The sequence below is a fragment of the Rhinolophus sinicus genome, chromosome 15, assembly GCF_057876585.1.
Source record: "Rhinolophus sinicus isolate RSI-liver-muscle chromosome 15, RSI-T2T, whole genome shotgun sequence".
NCBI classification, from domain to species: Eukaryota; Metazoa; Chordata; class Mammalia; order Chiroptera; family Rhinolophidae; genus Rhinolophus; species Rhinolophus sinicus.
In genome coordinates, this window is record NC_142515.1 from 45,349,747 (window position 1) to 45,371,007 (window position 21,261).

At 35.9% G+C, this 21,261-nt stretch overlaps 1 protein-coding gene across 4 annotated transcripts in view; it reads right to left on the reverse strand.

Annotated features, from left to right (window-relative positions):
• CTNNA3 (catenin alpha 3) overlaps positions 1-21,261 on the reverse strand; it is a 1,445,036-nt gene that overhangs the window by 499,242 nt on the left and 924,533 nt on the right. For all 4 annotated transcript variants that reach the window (XM_019731774.3, XM_074339503.2, XM_074339504.2 and 1 more), the window contains one exon: positions 18,149-18,305. In XM_019731774.3, the coding sequence (XP_019587333.3) occupies positions 18,149-18,305 (157 nt within the window). The remainder of the gene's footprint in view (positions 1-18,148; positions 18,306-21,261) is intronic.

Consider the following 21,261-nt stretch of genomic DNA (forward strand, 5'->3'; position numbering starts at 1 on the left):
AAATCTGCTGATAGCCTTCTGGGGTTTCCTTTTATGTAATAAGCTGTTTGGTTGTTTTTTTTTTCTCTTGTTGCTTTTAAGATTCTCTCTTCATCCTTATAATTTACCATTTAATTATCATGTGTCTTGGTGTGATTTTCTTTGGGTTCATCTTATCTGAAACTCTCTGGGCTTCCTGAAACTGGATGTATGTTTTCTTTTCCAGATCAGGGAAGTTTCCAGCCATTATTTCTTCAAATAATTTTCCTGGTTCTCTCTCTCTTTCTCTCTCTCTCTCTCTCTCTCTCTCTCTCTCTCTCTCTCTCTCTCTCTGTCATTCTCTTTCTCTCTCTCTTCTTTCTGGGACCTCTGTGATGTGAAGATTATTACAAGTATACCTGATATTGTCCCAGAGGTCCCTCAAAGTATCCTCCTTTTTTAAATTTATTTTCTTCAATTTGCTTCTTTGTCTGGGCGTGTTCCATTGCTTTATCTTCCAGCATGCTGATTTGTACTTTTATACCTAGCTTGCTGTTAAACCCCTTTAGTGTATTATTTTTTCACTTCAGTTATAACTTTTTTTTTTTGTACTTTTGAATATTTTCTCTCTTTGTTGAAGTTCTCATTGTGTCCACCCATTCTCCCAATTTTGGTGAGTATCTTTATGACCATTACTTTGAACTTTTTATTAGGTAGGTTGCTTATTTCCATTTCATTAAGGTCTTTTTCTGGGGATTTGTTTTGTTCTTTAGTTTGGATCAGTCTTCTGTTTCCTCATTTGCCTGACTCTCTGTTTTTGTCTATAGTTGTTAGGCAAAGATCTACCTCTCCCAGTCCTGAAGGAATGATCTTGTATAGGAGATGATCTGTGCTCAGAAATGCAATCTGCTCAGAAATGCAATCTGCCCTGGACATCAGATTCAGGCACTAAAGCCACATCCCTTGTGTGGTCTTTGCACACCCCATGGCCTTGGCAAGGCCATAGCTGTGGTGTGAGACGGGTGGGGCATGGGGTGCTTGCATAGCCTGGTTGTGGCTCAGCTGCTGTGTGGAATAGCTGGTCACAGGGCATTCACCCAGCCTGGCTGTAGTATGGGGTAGGCAGAGCACACCCACTGGTGCTAGAAGGCTAGAGGAAGAGCACCAAAAATGGCACCCGACAGCTCTTTCACTAGCAAGTTAAAATAAGATTACAACTGTGGCACACACCAGTGCTTCCAGCCCCAGAGAAAGTCCCAGCAGGTTCCTACCTCTCTGGCATCTGCTTTAAATTTAGTAACTGAGTATCTCCCATTTACGATCTAGGTATTTTTTCAAACTGTTGCTTTTGTGCTGGATCTTAGAGCAAGTGAGTCTGCCAGTGAGCCTTTTAAAAGTGGATTCTCTGTTTACTACAGTTCTATGGTTATCCTCAACTTAATCCCCATTGGTTTTCAAATGCAAACACTTTGGAGGTGTCATCTTGCAATGCTGGATACAAGGGTTGGGGTGTCCCATGGTGGGCACAATCCCTTCCCTCCTTGAGGAAATGTTCTGGATTTTTTTGGATCCCTCTTGGTTGTGGGCCACTGTTTCTGGTGTGGGGTGCTGGACAAGACTGTCTCTGCCTCTCCTATCCATCTCGATGTGTCTCTTTTACATTTTTTTGTAGAGGCCCAATTCATCTAGCTCTCAGATCCTTGTCAGAGTAAAATAAATTCATATGTAGTTCTAAATGTGTTGTATCCATGGGAGGAGGTGATTTCAGTATCTTCCTCTGCTGCCATCTTGAAACTGACCTCTCCCCAAATTATTGTTTAATAGGTACTGCACTTTTATTATGAAAACCTGAAATCTCAAAGCAACTGATTCCCTACAAGGAAATCTATAATATAGAGAGAAAAAAGGCACTTGTAAAATTATCCATAAATGGATGTAAACTGTTAACTTATTTGTAAATTCCTGCTAATTACACATTTTAAAAATTGTTATGGAGAACCAGATTGAAATTTGATTATTGTACATATTTAATTATTATAGAGCTGAATTAAATTATAGTGAACATAAATTATGCTTTGAATCTTCTTTGAATTAAATCTTTTAAGTCCTTCTATTAAGTTACTAAATGCCAATTTATGAAAGAGTGATTAGAAGTTCAAGTAACAATAAAACAAGATGAGGTTTCAAAGACTGGCTATCACATAATTCCTGTGCTGATAAAGATAGTGTTGCAGTCTTTCCTAACATAAACTATTTTGCCACACTGTAATTGGCATCTGAGGGCTTATTTCCTCCATTAGATGATAGATCCCTTGTGAATAAATCCAATGTGTCTTATTCACCATTGTAGCTCTGGAATGAATAGAAATCGTTCAATAAACATTTGTTGATAGACAGAATAAATGGTTAACTGTTAATACCAAAGTGTTCATGTGTGCTTGATTTAAGAACACTCATTCCTTCATTACTTGCTATAGAGACAGTAGCGCAGAGTACCATTTAATTCTTATTGTCATGTCCCTGTGGGAAACTTTTTAGCTTTAGGCTTGAGTTTTCATATACCCAAAGTGAGAAGAGCCTATTGCCTGAGGCAGGCTCTGATTATTTTGATGCCCTATATCTCCTAATCCAATAGAAGGAAAATGTCTGTCATGCAGATATGCTCATCAGGAGGCAAGGGCTTCCATCAAAATCCTTGGTAAAGGGAAAATTGCAAAACCCTAGGGAAGATCATACGGGTGACTTCAATTATACACATAATAACAAGTATGACAAAAGTTAAGGTTTGGTAAACCTTCATGGTAAAATTAAATTGTTTATTATTCTATACAGTAGTCTTTTACGGATGCTTGAAATAATTTACAATTAAAAATATGTATATTAAAAAAAAGAAAAAAACACCTAGCCATTCTTTCCCCACCCTCACCCATAAAACAAGGGTTAAGAATGGCATAAAATCTCACAAAATATTATTTCATCAGAGTCTGATTCTGGGTGATAAATTTTCAGTATTTTTCACCTTCATAAAACATTTTCTTAAAATGTATTACTAAGATTCCCAATCAAATTTAAGAATACTGGATAATCAGCATTACTTGGTGAGTTTTAGGTGCTGATAGTTTGGCCTGGGAAGATCACTCTGTTACCCCAAGCACACAATTAATCACACTGCTTGTCTTTGCATCTTGAGATTTACTTCTCCTGTTCATTGTAATTCTTTTATTATACAAGTTTAAGAAACGTAAAACTCATAACAATAATATATAGAAAAAATATTTCAAAAATCATTAATGCTATTTTTACCAGATTTTGTTCTAATATTATTTTTAAATAATAAAGCATCATAAATAAAATTTAAGTACCAAATGTAGTCTTTCTCAGTCTCATCCAACTCCTCCCCTCTCCAGAGCTAACCACCCTAATGTATTTGTTATGTATGCCATTTATGGCAATCTACTGTTTATATTGCTCAAAAACTTGCTAAGTTACTCAACATTACTTTTTCAAATCTGTCTTATTAGCATGTGAAACAAATTTATTTGTTTTAACTATTATGTTTGCTGTGATTTATTCATTCTCATACTTATGGGTATTTATAATACTTCTATCTGTTCCATTTCATATGACCTAGATACTCTTCCAAGTATTTTAAATACATTATTTTACTTAATTCTTTTAAGCATGCAATAATGACTTTAAGAAGGAAGGGAGTTTTGTCTCATCTAGTTTGGTCTGTTCAACCAACTGCTCTACCTCCAGGATTTAAAAGTCCTATCACCTAGTAAGTGCTGGGTAAATATTCGTTAAATAAAGGATTAAATGGGTCTTAGCCCTTTGAGGCTGTCTAACAAAATACCACAGACTGGGTAGCTTATAAACCACAGAAATTTATTTTTCACTGTTCTGGAGTCGGGAAAGTCCAAGATCAAGGCACCAGCACTGTTGTATTCTGGTGAGGGCCCTCTTCCTGGTTCATATTGAGTGCCTTCTCACTGTGTCCTTATATGGTGGAAGGTGCTAGGGAGTTCTTTGGGCTCTCTAAGAACACGAATACCATTCATAAGCACTTCACTCTCATGACCTAAGCACCTCCCAAAGGCCCCACTTTCTAATACTTTCACATTAGACATTGAGATTTCAAAATATGAACTAATGGAGTGGGGCAAGTTATTAACATTTTAGAGGAGGGTATTTAGTGAGTCAATGGTTAATTTATTTCCTAAAGATCATAGAACTGGTAGGAAAGGGCAGAATTTAGAATATTAAGTGTAGTTAATACCCTCCAAACAGACCCTTTTCTTTCTGTGCTTCCTATAGATGCTAGAGAGATAATCCACTATCTTGATTCTAATCCATAAGAGTTCCTTTAGTGGTGACATTTTAATAAGAATGATATGTACTTTTGTGAGAATGTAATTCTTAAGCTGCATTTCTCACACATACATAAATTGCTTACAGCATAAACTCTGGAGCTCCTCTGTAAGCGGAGGTTCCTACTGGTTTGTTAAAAGTCCCCAGGGCGCTATCAAAATCCCTAAATATATGCCAACACAAATTTGCAAACTCAGATACATGACTTCATGTTTTCAGATCTTGTATCTGCACCCACCTGAGTAGCAGGAGGCATGCTTTTTTCTAGGTTCCAGAAGGACCTTTGGACAGCATGTAGATAGGGATCATCCTGCTTTTCCTGCCTAAAAACTGTCATCTCTAACTGAAGTCTTTGGTCTTTCAGAATGCTCAGGGGCACATCTTGGACTCAGTAATAGGTGGGAGACTATTGTACGGCAAGGATGATTTTTCTTTCTAATCCCTCATTTAGTCTATAAAATGTCCTAAGGATTCACCATGCTAAGCATTTTTATTCGTACAAATTATACTAATTAAATGCATGTCCTTAGAGTTGACACATTGCCCCGAATTAATTAAGCACAATTGAAATTACGAGATTCACTTTGATTCTGTTTTTGTGGAAAGTTTCTCTCAATACATCTGGCTACAGCAAATAATGTGATTATCAATACTGTACATACAATCATTGAGACAATTTAAAACAGTTTTTTATTAAAGGGCTATTTTATCATTCACCGCCTTCACATGTACATAACTAGTACATCTGCAAAATTTAGGAAATAATGATTATCTTTTTATACAAGTCTATAATGCAAACTCCTAGAGCTATTTATTTTATCAATAAGATGACTGATGATTATTTGAGCTCTACCTTAAAGTTCTGGTAAAAACTTTCAAAGCTGACTGTTACTGATAAAGTCAAAAAAAGACTTCTAATTATGGCTTTTCTCAAGATCCAATCCATAATATTCAAACACTATTCCTGTAGCGTACCTATTGTTCATTCAAATGAGAGCATCTTGAGTGAACTTGCCTCTTACTACATGGAATGCTGCGTGATAAATTCCAGTTCACATGCCCAAACTACTCTTCAGTCATGTAAGTACAGGCAGTAATTCAAAACATAATTACCAATAGAGCAACAATGGATTGCTTTCGGGGAGCCTATTCAATCATTTTTGAATGCACACTTTCTCCCTGTCTTTCCATGACTTATGTTAAAGCTGTGTGTATAATTTCTCTGCAGTCTCCACAATGATCACTGAGCCATATACCACTGCATTAAAATGTAAATATAATCACAGAGGACTGAGAGGAAAAAAAACTTACAACCACAAGACTGTCTCTTGATTTAGCCAATGGCACAAAAGATCCTGCTGCAAATCATTATCTTAATGAAGAGCTTCTTTTCTTGGTAAATGGGCACCTGGGTTATTCAGCCTGAGTTAGATTTAAGTCACTGAACTGGCTCTCACCTCATCTTCCAATGGTTACAATCTTGGATGTGTCAGTCTTATGTTTCAGTATTTTGGAAGTGGGGTGGAGAAAGTGAGGGAACACCTGCTTTATATTGGGTTTATTTTATTTTCACTTCCAAGAGCAATTAAAGCATTATTTAGTGCTACTCTACCTACTTCTGTAAGGATGTTTTCAGTATTTGGAGTTAGTGTGCTGAAAAGCTGATGTAGTCTATGATCCTGCTATTTATAATTTTAGATTATTTACAATTTCCTACAAATGTTCAAGGCTTCATATAATGACACCTGTCGACTTTAGAGCCCAGTACTAATCCCTCTGTTCCTGTAATACTGGCCAACTAGCTGTCCCTCAAACACACCATGCACTTTCACATGCTTTTATCTTTTGGGGGGATGTCATTTCAATTTCTTCAAGGTTCAATTTAATAATTCAGTTCAATTGCTATATCCCTAAAAATGCTTCCCTCAATGTGGTGACACTCCAGCAGCATTCATTGAACAGCATTTTGTTTATATGACTATTATAATCTTTTGGAATCTGATTTATATATACTAGACCATGAATTCTCTGAAAGCAAACACTGTGCCTTTTCTTTCTTTACATCCTACTTCATTTCCTATAATATTGCTTTGCACATAGGTGATATTTAATACCTTTTATCAAAATTCATTTTTGTAGCACATGTTTTAAAATCTCAATTTTCAAAAAATGTATTTATATTGAAACACTTCTTGCCTTAATGCCTTTAGTCAGCTAAAACATCAGATAGGTATGTTGAAGAGATATGTAAGTAAATGTATGATAACAGATAATTAGTTATAATTATATAATTTTATATGTACTATATTGGTCACCATTTATCCCAACAGCTATTCCATCAATATTTTATTGTGATTTAATAGTGCTTAGTTTGTGTGTAATTAATTTACAATTTTTATCTTGCTAGTATTATTATGTGTTTATTTGGTATCAAGTTATGGAAACATTGGAAATCTCTTTTCATTTTCCTTTGTCATATGATTCAGATAACTTTGTAGAAGCCAACGATCATGTTCATGACTATGTCACTAATAGAGGCCTTTGTCAATGCATTTTTGATGGCAAAGTTATCTTTGGGTCACTAAGTCAAGGTCACAGAAAATTATGACAATTAATGATTCAAGTTATTTTTCATAATTTGAAGATTTTAAAAAATATTGATTCCGTGTCCAAACACATTTAATGAAAGCATAGTACATAACCTCCCAAATTAATTTTGCATATGTATTGAGAGCCTTTAAGAAAAACTCTGGAAGCAGAAGGTTCAATTAGAAAGATAATATGGCAATTCAACTAAGGGATAATGGTTTGAACTAGAGTAACAGCAATGGATATAGAGGAAAGTGGACATGATAAAGAGAAATTTAGAATATGGAACAAAGAAGATCTGCAAGCATCCTTCAATAATATAATTCACTTAGAGTCAATATGACATTATCATTAAAATGTAAATATACTTTACAATAAGGGAACAGCAGTGCTGATTCTAATAAAAAAATAGTCAATCTCTCTTTTCGAAAATTCCAAAACAGGTCAGTGGCTTTCTCCATTCCTCATGTGGTCTCCTTTCTCCAATAATCCCTATTGTCACAGCTCTCATGCAGCTTACTTCTTCCAATAACTTTTACTAATTATTCAATCTCCAATACCTTTCATAGGGTTTCTCACTTAAAATTATTCAATAAATATTTACTGAAGGAAGGAAGGGATAAGTGAAAGAAAGCTCAAATTTTTCAAACTCTTGTATTTAATCAGTTCTTAGTAGTTGTTCAATAGTTCTTATGGTCAAAATCATCCCCTCTTCTATCAAAGTTTACTTCTAAATTCAGTTCCTTGAGATTATTATTCACTATGAATGAATTAATGCAACATTTCAGAAAGCTGATTCATGTGTTATTATGTTTCCTCTTCCAAATATGCATTTTAAACAGAGATCTTAAATGTTTCATACTCCCACATGGATAACTAATACTGGGTATTGCAGGTACTGTAGGCTGAAAAGACAGAGCTTCTCAAATCTCATCACAAAGGCACACCTTCTGTCTATACAGAAGACAGACCCTGATGTGTTCAGGGAATCTTCACACCAATGACTTTCTGACAGATGCTTAATTATATGTATTTTCAGAGAGTGATAAAAAGCATAGTGAATGATGTGGAGATAAGCCCTGTAGGCAGTGATGGAACAAAAAATTGGGGGCCAATGCTTTTTGAAGAAGTTTTCTCATTTGTTGTGAAAAGGCACTGACATAAATAAAATTAAACTAAAAAGAGCCTCTTTTAGACAAATGAATGTCAAAGAAATTAGTTTGCCAAATATCCCTTTGTTTTGGAAGTAGGTGTTTATTCAGTATTTCATTTTTACACATAAAATTGAAAAAATATATTAACTGGTGAGGGGGCTACAGTCCTTATGATTTTCAGAAAAGAACTGATTGTACTTATGTTTGGAGTTTTCTGTGTATTTCAGGAAACAAAATTACACAAAAATGATTTGTAAGAATTACATTTTGAATTTTGTGTTATGAGAAATTGGTGATTATATTATCATACAACTTTAGAATCATCAACGATATTTCTATGTTTAGAATTGTAATAGGTAAATAAAGACATCTGGTATTAAACATACCTTTGTTTCAAGAGCCACTAATCAATACTGGACAATCTAACCTCTCTGAAACATTTTAATAAGGCAAACAGTTTATCACTGTAATCTTGCCAATTACAATAAAATAATAGTTTAAAATCCAAGAATACCTTTTCTCTAATTTTAGGCTTTATTTTTTGTCTGTTTTAATGTGGAGAGCTGGTGTTCTGAGAATCCACAAATTTTCACAACTGACTCAAGAGAACGTGGGGATCTTTTCAGGACCACTCTTCTTTATCTTATTTTTTTTTTAAATGTTATAACTAAATGATAGAATAATCAACCCAGAGAACAATCTGAAGACTAGCTGAACAGAAGTCCTATAACTAAGGATATAAAGAAGAAGTCACCTCAAGACTGGTAGGAGCGGTGGACATGTGAAACTGGCTGGCCCCACACCCACGTGTGGTGGTTGAGAACCAGGAGGGATATCTTGACTGTGAAGGTCCCCACTAAGGAACGAGGGGCCTTAGCCCCACATAGGTCTTTCCAGCCTGGAGCACCAGTGCCAGGAAGAAGAGCCCCATCAACATTTGGCTGTGAAAAACATGGGGGAGTCTATCCATCTGGGTGATATGGAAGGCTGTGGGAAACTCAGGTGTCCTCTTAAAGGGCTCAGACATAGACTCACTCACTCTCAGGCACCCACCCTAGGCTCCAGCAGAGGGACGGCGACTCAGGAGATGCCAGACACATACAGGGAGAGACTAAGTTGTGTGGCTTCAAGGTGAGGGTGGGCGGGATAGTCATCATTGTCAGTGTATTGAGCCCTACTCCTGTGCAGCCTACACGCTGGCACCATCTTTCCTCAGTTCAGTCCTCTCCCCAAATGACCAGATCTGAATCTGTATTGGCCTGGTAAAATCCACTTGCTCTGTCCTGGTGATTACCTAAGACCCTACCTGACTAACTCACGCACTGTCACAGGTACTTCCAGCACTGGTCAGCCAACCCTACCTTGTGCACAGCAGAAGCCTCTTTCAGCAGCAAGCAGTTGCTGGAAGCACTTTTGGCATGGGGCAGCCAGCCCTGGCAGGCACTGTAGTCTTTCTTGGACAACGCTTGGGGGCCCATGGACATGATGCAGGTAGCAGCTTGCCTCAGTGTGCTCTGAGCTTTTTGCTGAGGGGCCCTAGGATCAGCACTGGTGCTACACCTGAATCTTCACTAGCCTTGTGAAGACTACTCACCCCATCGTGGTGACTCCCTGAAACCCCTTCTCATCCATCTTGTGTACCTCATGAAGCTCTCTCAGCAGCTGAGCCTTGCAGGCAGCCAGTAAGCAAGTGGCAGGCCTCAAGGTGCCCTGGGACTTTTGTAGAGCTGCCCCTGGCCCCGTACTGGCGGCAGCCGGCTTTGGTTCACATTGTGTCCTCTCCCACATGCTGTCAGGTCCAGAACATGCAGCGACCATGCACTTATAACTGTGTAGCTCCTACCAGGTAATCACAGGCAGCAGCTGACCTTGGTCTGCATGGTAGCCCCTCTAAATAGAACCCAGAGCCAACATACCCAGAGGCTGGTTTCAGACCAATACAGAGCACTACCCAATTAGCTCTATAAGTGGTACACCCAAATGGGTGGTCTCAGCTGGCACCAGAGCCCACTGGGGTGAATCTTGATACATGGAGGCAGTCCCTGTACAGCAGCTATGCGAGTGGCCAGTGCTCACAGCCAATTAGCCTGAGGGTCAATCCCACCCACTAATGAGCCAACAGGAATCAAGGTTCAGCTACAACATGAGGGAACACACAACCCACACAAAGGATACTCCTGGAGCACCTCATGCAGGTGATCAAGGTGACTGCACCATTGGGCCCCACAAGACAGCTACTACCTAAGGAAATATGGCCAAAGCTGGGAGATATAGCAGATGTACCTAATACATAGAAACAAACACAGAGAGGCAGCCAAAATGAGGAAACAAATAAAGATGTACCAGATGAAAGAACAAAAGAAAACTCCAGAAGAAGAACAGAAGGAAAAGGAGTTAAGCAACCTGCTAGATACAAAGTTCAAAACATTGGTTATGAGGTTGCTCAAGGATTTTAGTGAGAACTTCAACAAAGAGATAGTGTTACCAAAATACCCAGGTTTGGCTGCTTGCTTCATGAAAGCCAAAGTCCGAGATACAAGGGTTGGTGGAAAGAAAAAGGTTCAGTCAAAATGTTGGCATCTAGGAAGATGACAGAGTTCTGTCTCAAAAGCCATCTTCGTGGTTCCTAAAACAGCCAGAAGGTTTCATAGGCATGTGAGAAGAGGAAGAACAAAGGAAAGGGGGAGTTAGCCAGCAATTCCTGGGTGATTCATGCATCGTCTGGTGGAAAATTGTTAGGGAGCTGCAGCCTGGTTATCGGTTCTAGTGGTCTAAGGGCTGAAACAGTTCCTTTTAAGTCCATGTTCTGGTGATTAACCAGATCAATGAAGTATGCATGCAACCTTGGGAAAACAGAACAATTGAATCAGGGAGGAGGGAAAGGAAACAAAGAAAAAGAAAAAAAGAAAAATTAAACTAGATTGTTAAATTTTGTAAAATATATCATCAACCTTACAATAGTAAAATAAAAAAGGACACAGAAACCATAAAACAGAACCAGTCAGAAATTAAGAATATAATACTGAAATGAAGAGTACACTATGAGGACTCAGCAGAAGAATAGATTACTCAGAGGATCAAATGAGTAATTTGGAAGACAAGGTAGTAGAAAACACCCAATCAGAACAGCAAAAAGAAAAAAAAAAATTAAAAAATGAGGACAATTTAAGTCTCCTCTGGGGCAACATCAAGTGTACCAAAATTTGAATCATAGGATTACCAGAAGGAGAAACAAGAGATCAAGGGATTGAGAACCGAAGAAATAATGACTGAAAACTTCCCTAATCTGGTGAAGGAAGTAAACATACAAGTCCAGAGAGTACAGAGAGCCCCAAACAAGATGAACCCATAAAGGTCCATAGCAGGACACAGCATAATTAAAATGGCAAATGCTAAAGACAAATAGAGAATCCAAAAGCAGGAAGAAAAAGGCAGCAAGTTACTTACAAGGGAGCACCCATAAGACCGTCAGCAGATTTCTCAACAGAAACTTTGCAGGCAAGAAGAAACTGGCACGAAATGTTCAAAGTGATGAACAGCAAGGACTTACAAACAAGACTACTCTACCCAGCAAGGCTATCATTTAAAATTTCAGCACAGATAGCTTCCCAGAAAGGAAAAAGCTAAAGGAGTTCATCATCACCAAACCAGTATTACAAGCAATGTAAAAGGCACTTCTTTAAAAAGTAGAAGGGGGGTGGAATATATATATGAATAATAAAATGTCAATAACTACATATAATCTATCAATAATCACTTTAAATATAAATGGATTGAATTCTCCAATCAAAAGACATAGGGTACCTGAATGGATAAGAAAAGAAGATCTATACATGTTACCTACAAGAGACCCACTTCAGATCAAAAGACATACACAGACAAAGTGAAAATATGGAAAAAGATATTTCATGAGAATGGAAACGAAAAAAAAAAGGTGATGCAGCAATACTTACATGAAACAAACAGACTCTAAAACAATGGCTATAATAAGAGTCAAGAAGGACATTAAATAATGATAAAGGAGTGAATTTAAAAATAGAATACAACCCTTGTAAACATTTATGCATTCAACATAGGAGCATGTAAATTTATAAACTAAACATTGACTGACATAAAGGGAGAGATCCACAGTAATACAGACATACGGTAGTAGGGAGGGGACAACAATGGATAAATTTCCAAAAAGAAAATCAACAATGAAACAGTGGCCTTAAATGACACACTAGACCAGATGGATTTTTTTTTTTATATTTGTAGAGCATTTCACCCCTGCAAAAAACCAGAATATACATTTTTTTGTTCAAGTGCACATGGAACATTTACCAAGATAGACCACATGTTAGGCCATAAAACTAGTCTCAATAAATTTACAAGGATTGAAATCATATCAAGCATCTTCTCCAATCATAATGGTATAAAACTAGAAATCAATTACAAGGAAAAAAAATGCTGAAAAATATACAGAAACATAGAGGCTAAATGACATGCTACTAAACAATGAATGGGTTAACAATGAGATCAAGGAAGAAATCAAGATATACTTAGAGACAAATAAAAATGAAAACACAACAATCCAGAATCTATGGGACCCAGCAGAAGTAGTTCTAAGAGGAAAAATAATACCAACACTGGCCTACCTCAAGAAACTAGAAAAACCTCAAACAAATAATTTAACCCTATGCTTAAAGATACTAGAAAAAGAACCAAAAAAAGCACAAAGTGAGATGAAGGAAGGAAATAACAAAGATCAGAGCAGAAATAAATAAATTGAGTCTAAATGAAAAACTACGAAAGATAAGTGAAATCAAGAGCTGGTTCCTTGAAAAGACAAAAAAAAAAAAAAAAAAAAAACACAAAAAACTGATAAAACTTTAATCAGATTCAAGAAAAAAAGAGAGAGGACCCAGTAAATTAAATCAGAAATGAAAGAGAAGAAACTGACACTACAGAAGTACATAGGATATAAGAAAATATTATGAACAAAACCAACAAATTAAACAATCTGGAAGAAATGGATAAATTCCTAGCAATATATGGTGTTACAAAACTTAATCAAGAAGAAACAGACAATCTGAACAGACAGATTAGTACAAATAAAACCGAATCAATAGTCAAAGAAATTCCAACAACAACAAAAAAGTCCTATAACCGGATGGCTTCACAGGTGAATTTTACCAAATATTCAAAGAAGAATTAACATTTACCTTTCTCAAATGATTCCAAAAAAACTCAAAGAAGGGAAATCTCCCAAGCTCATTTTACAAGGCCACCATTGTCCTGATTCTAAAACTAGCCAAAGATATTACAAAAAAAGAAAACCACAGGCCAAAATCCCTGATGAACATAAACGTAAACATCCTCAACGAAATATTAGTAAATCAAATTCAGCAATACATTAAAAAGATCATACACCATAATAAAGTGGGATTTATTTCTGGGTTGCAATGCTGGTTCAATATCCACAGGTCAATTAACGTAATACATCACACACACACACACACACACACACACACACAAAGCTAAAAATCATATGATTGTATCCATAGATGCAAAAAAGGTATTTGACAAAATCCAGCATCAATTTATAATATGAACTCTCAGCAAAGCAGGAATAGAGGAAACATAGCATAATGAAGGCCATATATGACAAAATTACAGCTAGCATCATACTCAATGGTAAGAAGCTAAAAGTGTTTTCCTTTAAATAAGGAAAAAGACAAGGATGTCCACTTTCACTACTTTTATTCAACATTGTATTGAAAGTCTTAGCCATAGCAATCAGAATAGAAAAATAAATAAACAGCGTTCAGATAGGAAGGAAAAAAATAAAACTGTCATTATTTGTAGATGATAGTATACTACACAAGGTCTGACAATTAAGTTTGCAAACTCATCCTAGAAAAAAGTGTTACATCCATCATTGCTGAATATCACTATGGTCACCTTTGAAGTACTCCCCTTGGGAAGCTATGCACTGATGCCAGTGCCCAGTCCACCCTTCAAAGCAATTTTGGAACTCTTTTTCGGAATGGCCGTCAGAGCTGTCATCATGTTACCCTTGTTGTCCTGAATGTCATCAAAATGCCTTCCTTTCAGTATTTCCTTTATCTTTGGGTAAAGAAAGAAGTCATTGGGGCCAGATCAGGTAAGCAAGGAGGGTGTTCCAATACAGTTATTTTTTTACTGGCTCAAAACCCCCTCCAGACAGTGCCATGTGAACTGGTGCATTTTTGTGATGCAAGAGCCATAAATTGTTGGCAAAATGTTCAGGTCATCTAACTTTTTCATGCATCCTTTTCAGCACTTCCAAATAGTAAACCTGGTTAACTGTTTGTCCAGTTGGTACAAATTCATAATGAATAATCCCTCTGATACTAAAAAAGGTTAGCAACATTATTGCAACAAGTTTGTGAACTTAATTACCTGACCTCATATATAGAAGGTGCCAAAAGAATGTCTACACATTTTAAGAAAGGAAAAAAACTGTATTAAAATTGTAATATTCAATATATACCCATAACGAAAGATGCATACAAGTCATGTTTGACTTCTGCAATTACAAGAGGTGCTCAAAGTGGTTACCATCATTGTCCAGACACTTCTGATTATGGTGAACTACTGCTTGAGCAACATTGACCAAAGTGTCCAATTGTGTCGCTGCACATACCATTTCAATTTCTTCCCGAAGTGCTGCCAGTGTAGCCAGTTTTCTATGGCACACCACATCCTTTAATGTTCCCCATAGGTAGAAGTCAAGGGGTGTTAAGTCAGGAGAACATTCTCAAATTTCATATATCACTTCAAAATGGTCTTACACACCTCCAACGACAACCGTGCTTCTGCCATTTTATTTGACTGTCCTGCCTGTCACATGGTGACACTAACATTTATTTGATCAAGGCCATCTTTTGCGTGAATGTCATACTATACCTTGCTACCATAATTCAAGTCAACTTCAAAAAGTACCATGTTTCCCTGAAAATAAGACCTAGTCAGACCATCAGCTTTAATGCATCTTTTGGAGCAAAAATTAATATAAGACCTGGTCTATGCAATATAAGACCAGATCTTATATTAATTTTTGCTCCAAAGGACAATTAGAGCTGATGGTCTGGCTAGGTCTTATTCTTAGAGAAACACGGTATTAGGTTGGTGCAAAAGTAATTGTGGTTTAAAAAATTAAAAGTAATTGTAAAAACCGCAAATACTTTTGCACCAACCTAATAATACATAGATAACATCTCTTAAAATATGTATACATTTTTTTGGCATCCCCAGTATAGAGAACTCTAATGATTCCACTAAAAAACTATTAGAACTGATAAATGAATTCAGTAGCAGAATACAAAATTAACATTGAAAAATGAGTTGCATATTTATATATCAATAACAAGGTGTCATAAAGAGAAATTAAGAAAACAACCCAATCCGCAAGTGCATCAGAAAATAATAAAATATGGAGGAATAAATTTAATCAAAGAGGTAAAAGACATGTACTGATAAAATTAAAAGACACTGAAGAAAAAAATTGAAGAAGATACAAATAAATGGAAACATATACCATGCTCATGGATAGGAAGAATTAATGTCATTAAAATATCCATACTACCCAAAGCAACATATAAATGCATTGCAATCCCTATCAAAATGCCAATGGAAGTTTTCACAGACTAGAACAAATAATCCTAAAATGTATATGGAACCACAAAAGGCCTCAAATAGCCAAAGAAATCTTAAGAAGAATAAAGTTGAAGGGATCATGCTACCTGATATCAAACTATACTACAAGGCTATAGTAATAAAAATACTGTGGTACTGGCATAAAAACAGACAAATAGATCACTGGAACAGAATAGAAAACCCAAATGGGAAGAGAATCCATGCTTATATGGTCATCTAATCTATGACAAAGGCGGCAAGAATACACCATGCAGTAAAGACAGTCTACTCAATGAATACTGTTGGGAAAACTGGACAGATAAATGCAAAAAAGAAAAAGAAAATGAAACAGAACTACCTTTTTAACACCATATACAAGGATAAATTCAAAATGGATTACAGACTTAAATGTAAGCCCCTAAACCATAAAATTCCTTAAGGAAAATATATGCCGTAAATTCTGATATTGCTCTTAATATTTTCTCATATATACTCTTATCTCTTTGAGCTAGGGAAACAAGAGAAAAAATCAACAAATGGGACTACATCAAACTAAAAAGTTGTTGCACAGCAGAGGAAACCACCAACAAAAGTCAACCTACTGAATGGGAGAACATATTCACCAATGATTCATCTAATAAGGGTTAATATCAAAATTTATAAAAAACTCATACAACTCAACACCAAAAAAACAAACAATTCAATTTCAAAATGGGCAGAGAACCTGAATACACAACTCTCCAGAAAAGGACACACACAGATGGCCAACAGATACTTAAAAGATACCCAATGTCACCAATCATCAGAGAAATGCAAATTAAAATAATGAGATATGACCTCACACCTATCAGAATCACTATCATCAATAAATCAACAAACAAGTGTTGACAAGAATTTGGAATAAAGGGAACTATCGTGCACTATTTGTGGGATTGCAAATTACTGCAGTCACTATGAAAAACACTTTGAAGTTTCCTTAAAATATTAAAAATAGAACTACCTTATAACCCAGCAATTCTACTTCTGGGTATTTATCTGAAGAAATCCAAAACACTAATTCAAAAAGATATATGCACCCCTATGCTTACTGCAGCACTTCACAATAGCCAAGATGGAAGCAACAGAAATGCCCATCAGTAGATGATTAGGTAAAGAAGAGGTGGTATATATATGCAATGGAATATTACTCGGCCCTAAAAAAGAATAAAATCTTACCATTTGCAACAACATGAATGGACCTAGAGCATATTATGTTAAGTGAAATAAGTCAGACTGAGAACAACAAATACCATATGATCTCATATGTGGAATCTAAAGAACAAAATCAGCAAACAAACAAAACAGAAACAGATTCACAGATACAGAGAACAAACTGATGGATGCCAGATGGGAGGCAGTATAGGGGGTGGGTGAAAAAAAGTGAAGGAATTAAGAAGTACAAATGGGTAGTCACAAAATATTAATGGGAATGTAAAATACAGCATAGAAAATATTCAGTAATATTGCAACAATGATAGTGTCAAGGGTACTAGACTAACAGGGGGGATCACAGCATACTTTATACAAATGTCTAACCACTGTGCAGTACACCTGAAACAAATATAAAATAACATTGAATGTCAACTATAACTGAAAAACATATATATATATATATATATATATATATATATATATATATATATATATAAATTTTAAAAAGAAAAGAAAAATGTGCAATTTATTTTAAGGAAAGGCTTAATTTTTATGAGAATAAAAACGATTAAGTAGTATTTAGTTTTGTGCTGTTACAACAGTGTAATCAAAACCTGAGTCATGCATCTGAGGATATGGCTTTATGAGAGTGATTTCACAATCTTGTGGTATACCATCCTAATCTGTGATGAGAGAATCATTTGGGCTTAACATGGAACCTCAAGCTTCACTGTTACTGATGTAATTAGATGTTTAGACTTGTTTTTTTGATTATTTAAATCACCAGTATTTAAATACATATACTGGTGGTTGAAGTACACTTTCTATCTCAAATCAATAATGTTTTCCCATTAATACATATATTTTCTCCTGAGTGGAGAAAAATTTGTTTGGAAAAGAAGTGCAGGGAAATCAAGAGACATAAGTGTATTAAAGAAGGTAAAATGATAACTGATTTGAAAAGCCAAGAAATGCCTAAGATTGCAGCTATGATTTTCAATTATGCTTTGCTCAGGAATAAGAGTTCCTTTTAAAGAGATAGTGTAAATTGTTAAGATGTAAGTATTACAAGGCATGAGGCTCATTACTGGAGAACAGATTATACATAGTAGCACTTTGTAATAAAAATGTCTCATTAAATTGCATAAAATTAATTATAATCAGTATTATTCTTTTTCAGAAAATTGACTATAGCAAATGTATAAATTAAAACATCAAAAACATACCAGACACAGCAAGGAAGTCATCAATGCTTGTAATGTCATCTACAGCTTCTGTGAGGACATGGATATGATTCTCCCATGTGCGCTTGTACATTTCCATGTTTTTATTAACCACTTGACTTTTGGGTCTTGCAGCCAAAGCAAGTGCAGCATTAATAACCTGCAAAGATGTAAAATGTTCACATAGTGATTTTTTGGGGAATAGTTACCACTGTACAGGTGACAGTCATTCTTTTAAAAAATTAGATACATTCATCTTTAACAACAGGGAAAATGGTAAAATGCCATCAAGTGTAACTCCCTCTTTGCTTTTGGTAATAATATTTTATTTTGGAGAATAACTGAATTAACTTTAGAACTGCTTATTGAGTTTCATTCACTAAGAACTCAAAAGATTCAAAGATAGTTGGTATCTGCCTTTAATGAGCTTGTATATTACTCAACAGGAAGGGCAACATGTAACCATAACTCAATTCAGTATGCAATACATGTGTAAGTACAAATAATGGTTAATAGGCTTTACAGAGCAGAGAGATCACCTTCAGCAGACATTTAAGGAATAAGAGTTTTGAGTCCCTTGAGGACTTGTAGAATTTTATCAGTAAGTATTCATTATTAATTCATTCATTCATTTGCATATTCATTCATTCAATAGTTCAAATATACTTTGGGTGCCTTTTATGTATCAAGCATGGTTCCAGGTTTTAGGAATATGGTAATAAGTGAGATACAGGCAAAAATCATTGCCTTCATGGAGATTATATTTCAGTTAAGGGAGACAGTCAAGTGGCAAGTTAAATAAGTAAAATATATGATCTGTTAGATGGTTATAAGAACTAAGGAGAAAAAAAACAGAGCGGACAAGTGGGATAAGGGGAGTGGTTGTGGTGAGGGTAGGAAGTTTAGAATTTTAGCAGAATTGAAGTGGACATTTAAGTAACATCACTGGTGAGAAAGAATGTTGGAATCAAGAAGTAAAAGATTCAATAGGTTAGAAAGTAAGGGAAATGCTGTGAATATGGTGAGCATTCTCCCCTAGAGCCTGGGTATGCAAAAGGGACGAGCAGGAGTACTTGATTGTCCTACCCAGGACTGTGGCCTCATTTGGAAGGCTTTGGAGAGTCACTTTGACTTTTGAGCAGTTTGCTCAGATTTACACTTTAGAAAAATTAATTTGGCATAGGAGGCTACTGTAATAGGTTACAGGAGTAAGAAGAGCCTGGACTGCAATGGTGGAGGCAATGAAAAGGCTTTGTTGAGACTTTCAGTTAACTAAAGGTGGATAACCACAGGTCAATTATTGCCAAAAATATCATGCAGGTGTTAACAAATTTGTGGAAAACAATACTTAAGGACATGGAACTATATCCACAACAGTGCAATAACAATAGATTATAAAACATTATGCTTCATAGGATACCATTTCTAGCAAACATGCTAGAAATAAAAGTTAGACGAATACATGCAACAATTAGCATTAATTCTCTCAGAGTGGAGGAATTTCCAATGTTTTTTATTTATTTTATTTTTTTTAAATTTTGTGTGTGTAACTGAATATTTCAGATTTTCTCTGGTAAATATGTTTTAGTTGTATATTCAGAATAAATGAAGTTATTATTCAAATAAAGATGATTATGAAGGCTTTTCTATGAGTAATGGAGATAATTATTACAGTATTGATAGAAAAGGAGAGGTGGGAGAGTTGAAAAGTCAGTCAGGGTTACAGAGGCTGACGTGCACATTTGCTTCAGAGGATGGTATTGATGAGGGGTATTAGATGACAACTTTCCCGTCACAGATGTTGACTTTGAAATGATTCTTGGTTCCTCATACAAATTACGTATGGGCAATCAGAGAACTGGAATTGGAGTTCATAAAAAAAGTTGTGATTCATTTGCTCATTCATTTGTTCAGGCATTAAAACAAACAGTTACTATGTAGCAACAATGGATCAGATTCTGCACTTGATACTGACATTGCAATGAAATGATTTCACCATAGTGTCTAAAATAGTCCATCATCTAGCAGGAGAATCAAGGGAAAACCCAGCAATTGCAACATACCAGTGATTCTCAGAGCTTAGCCTATATCAGATTCACCTAGAGGGTTTGTGAAGCCACAGATTCCTGAGCCACATCCTGGAGATTCTGATTCAGTTGATGAGTCCAGTGTCCAGCAAATTCCCAGGTGGTAGTGATGCCACTAGTGGGGCTCCACTCTGGGAACCCCTGCAATATATAATGAGGGCTATTGTAAAGGGAAGCACAAGATGCCCTATAACATGAGGGAGAGATGCCCAGTGAGATGAGGAAAGATACTCCAAAGTATTGAAATCTGAATACTAAATAGAAATTAGTATAAGGTGATGTCCTTTCAGGAAGAGACTGTAACATATGCAATGACCGAGAAGTGAGATAGAGCTTAACCCCAATTCCTGGGGAAAGTTCAGTAGAGAGGAGTTAGTTATAGAGTTAGAAAAAAATCAAAGGAAACAATGGAAAGAGGGAGGAGAAAAACACCTTTGGAAAGTATCCACAAAGAAGTGATAAAGGTGAGAAAAGGAATCATCCAGAAGAAGGTAGAAAACTAAGGTATTAAGAGTCAAGATGAGAAAAAAAAGCATTTTCGAAAGGTCAAATATTGTAGGAGAGTCAAGAATAATGAGAACTAAAAATGGCTTTTTAATCTGGAAAACAGGAGTCATTGGTGTAGCGGAATGTTAGATACAGGATTCAGATCTCACCAACGTATAATGGAAACAATAAAAAGAACCTTTTTCTACTAAGTAACCTAAAGGCTGCACCTTACTTAAATGACTTCCAACAAATTATTGGAGGTAGAGGAGGAAAAAAATTCATGTCTTGAGAGTATTATGCTGATATTCACAGTTGTATTTCTTTTTTAGGAAAGAGAAGCACATTAAATTTTCCGAAAAGACACACTACTTTTAGAAATAACTACTGTACAGTATTCCTTGACTTCAGTTTTAGAGTTTTATGAACCTATTAACTTACAATGTATGTGTGTTTATATTGCAAGGCTCTGGTCTCTGGTGTTTTATTGTCCCTGCAAATGGACAACTGTATACACATGTGCTTGTGCTGAAATTATGCCTT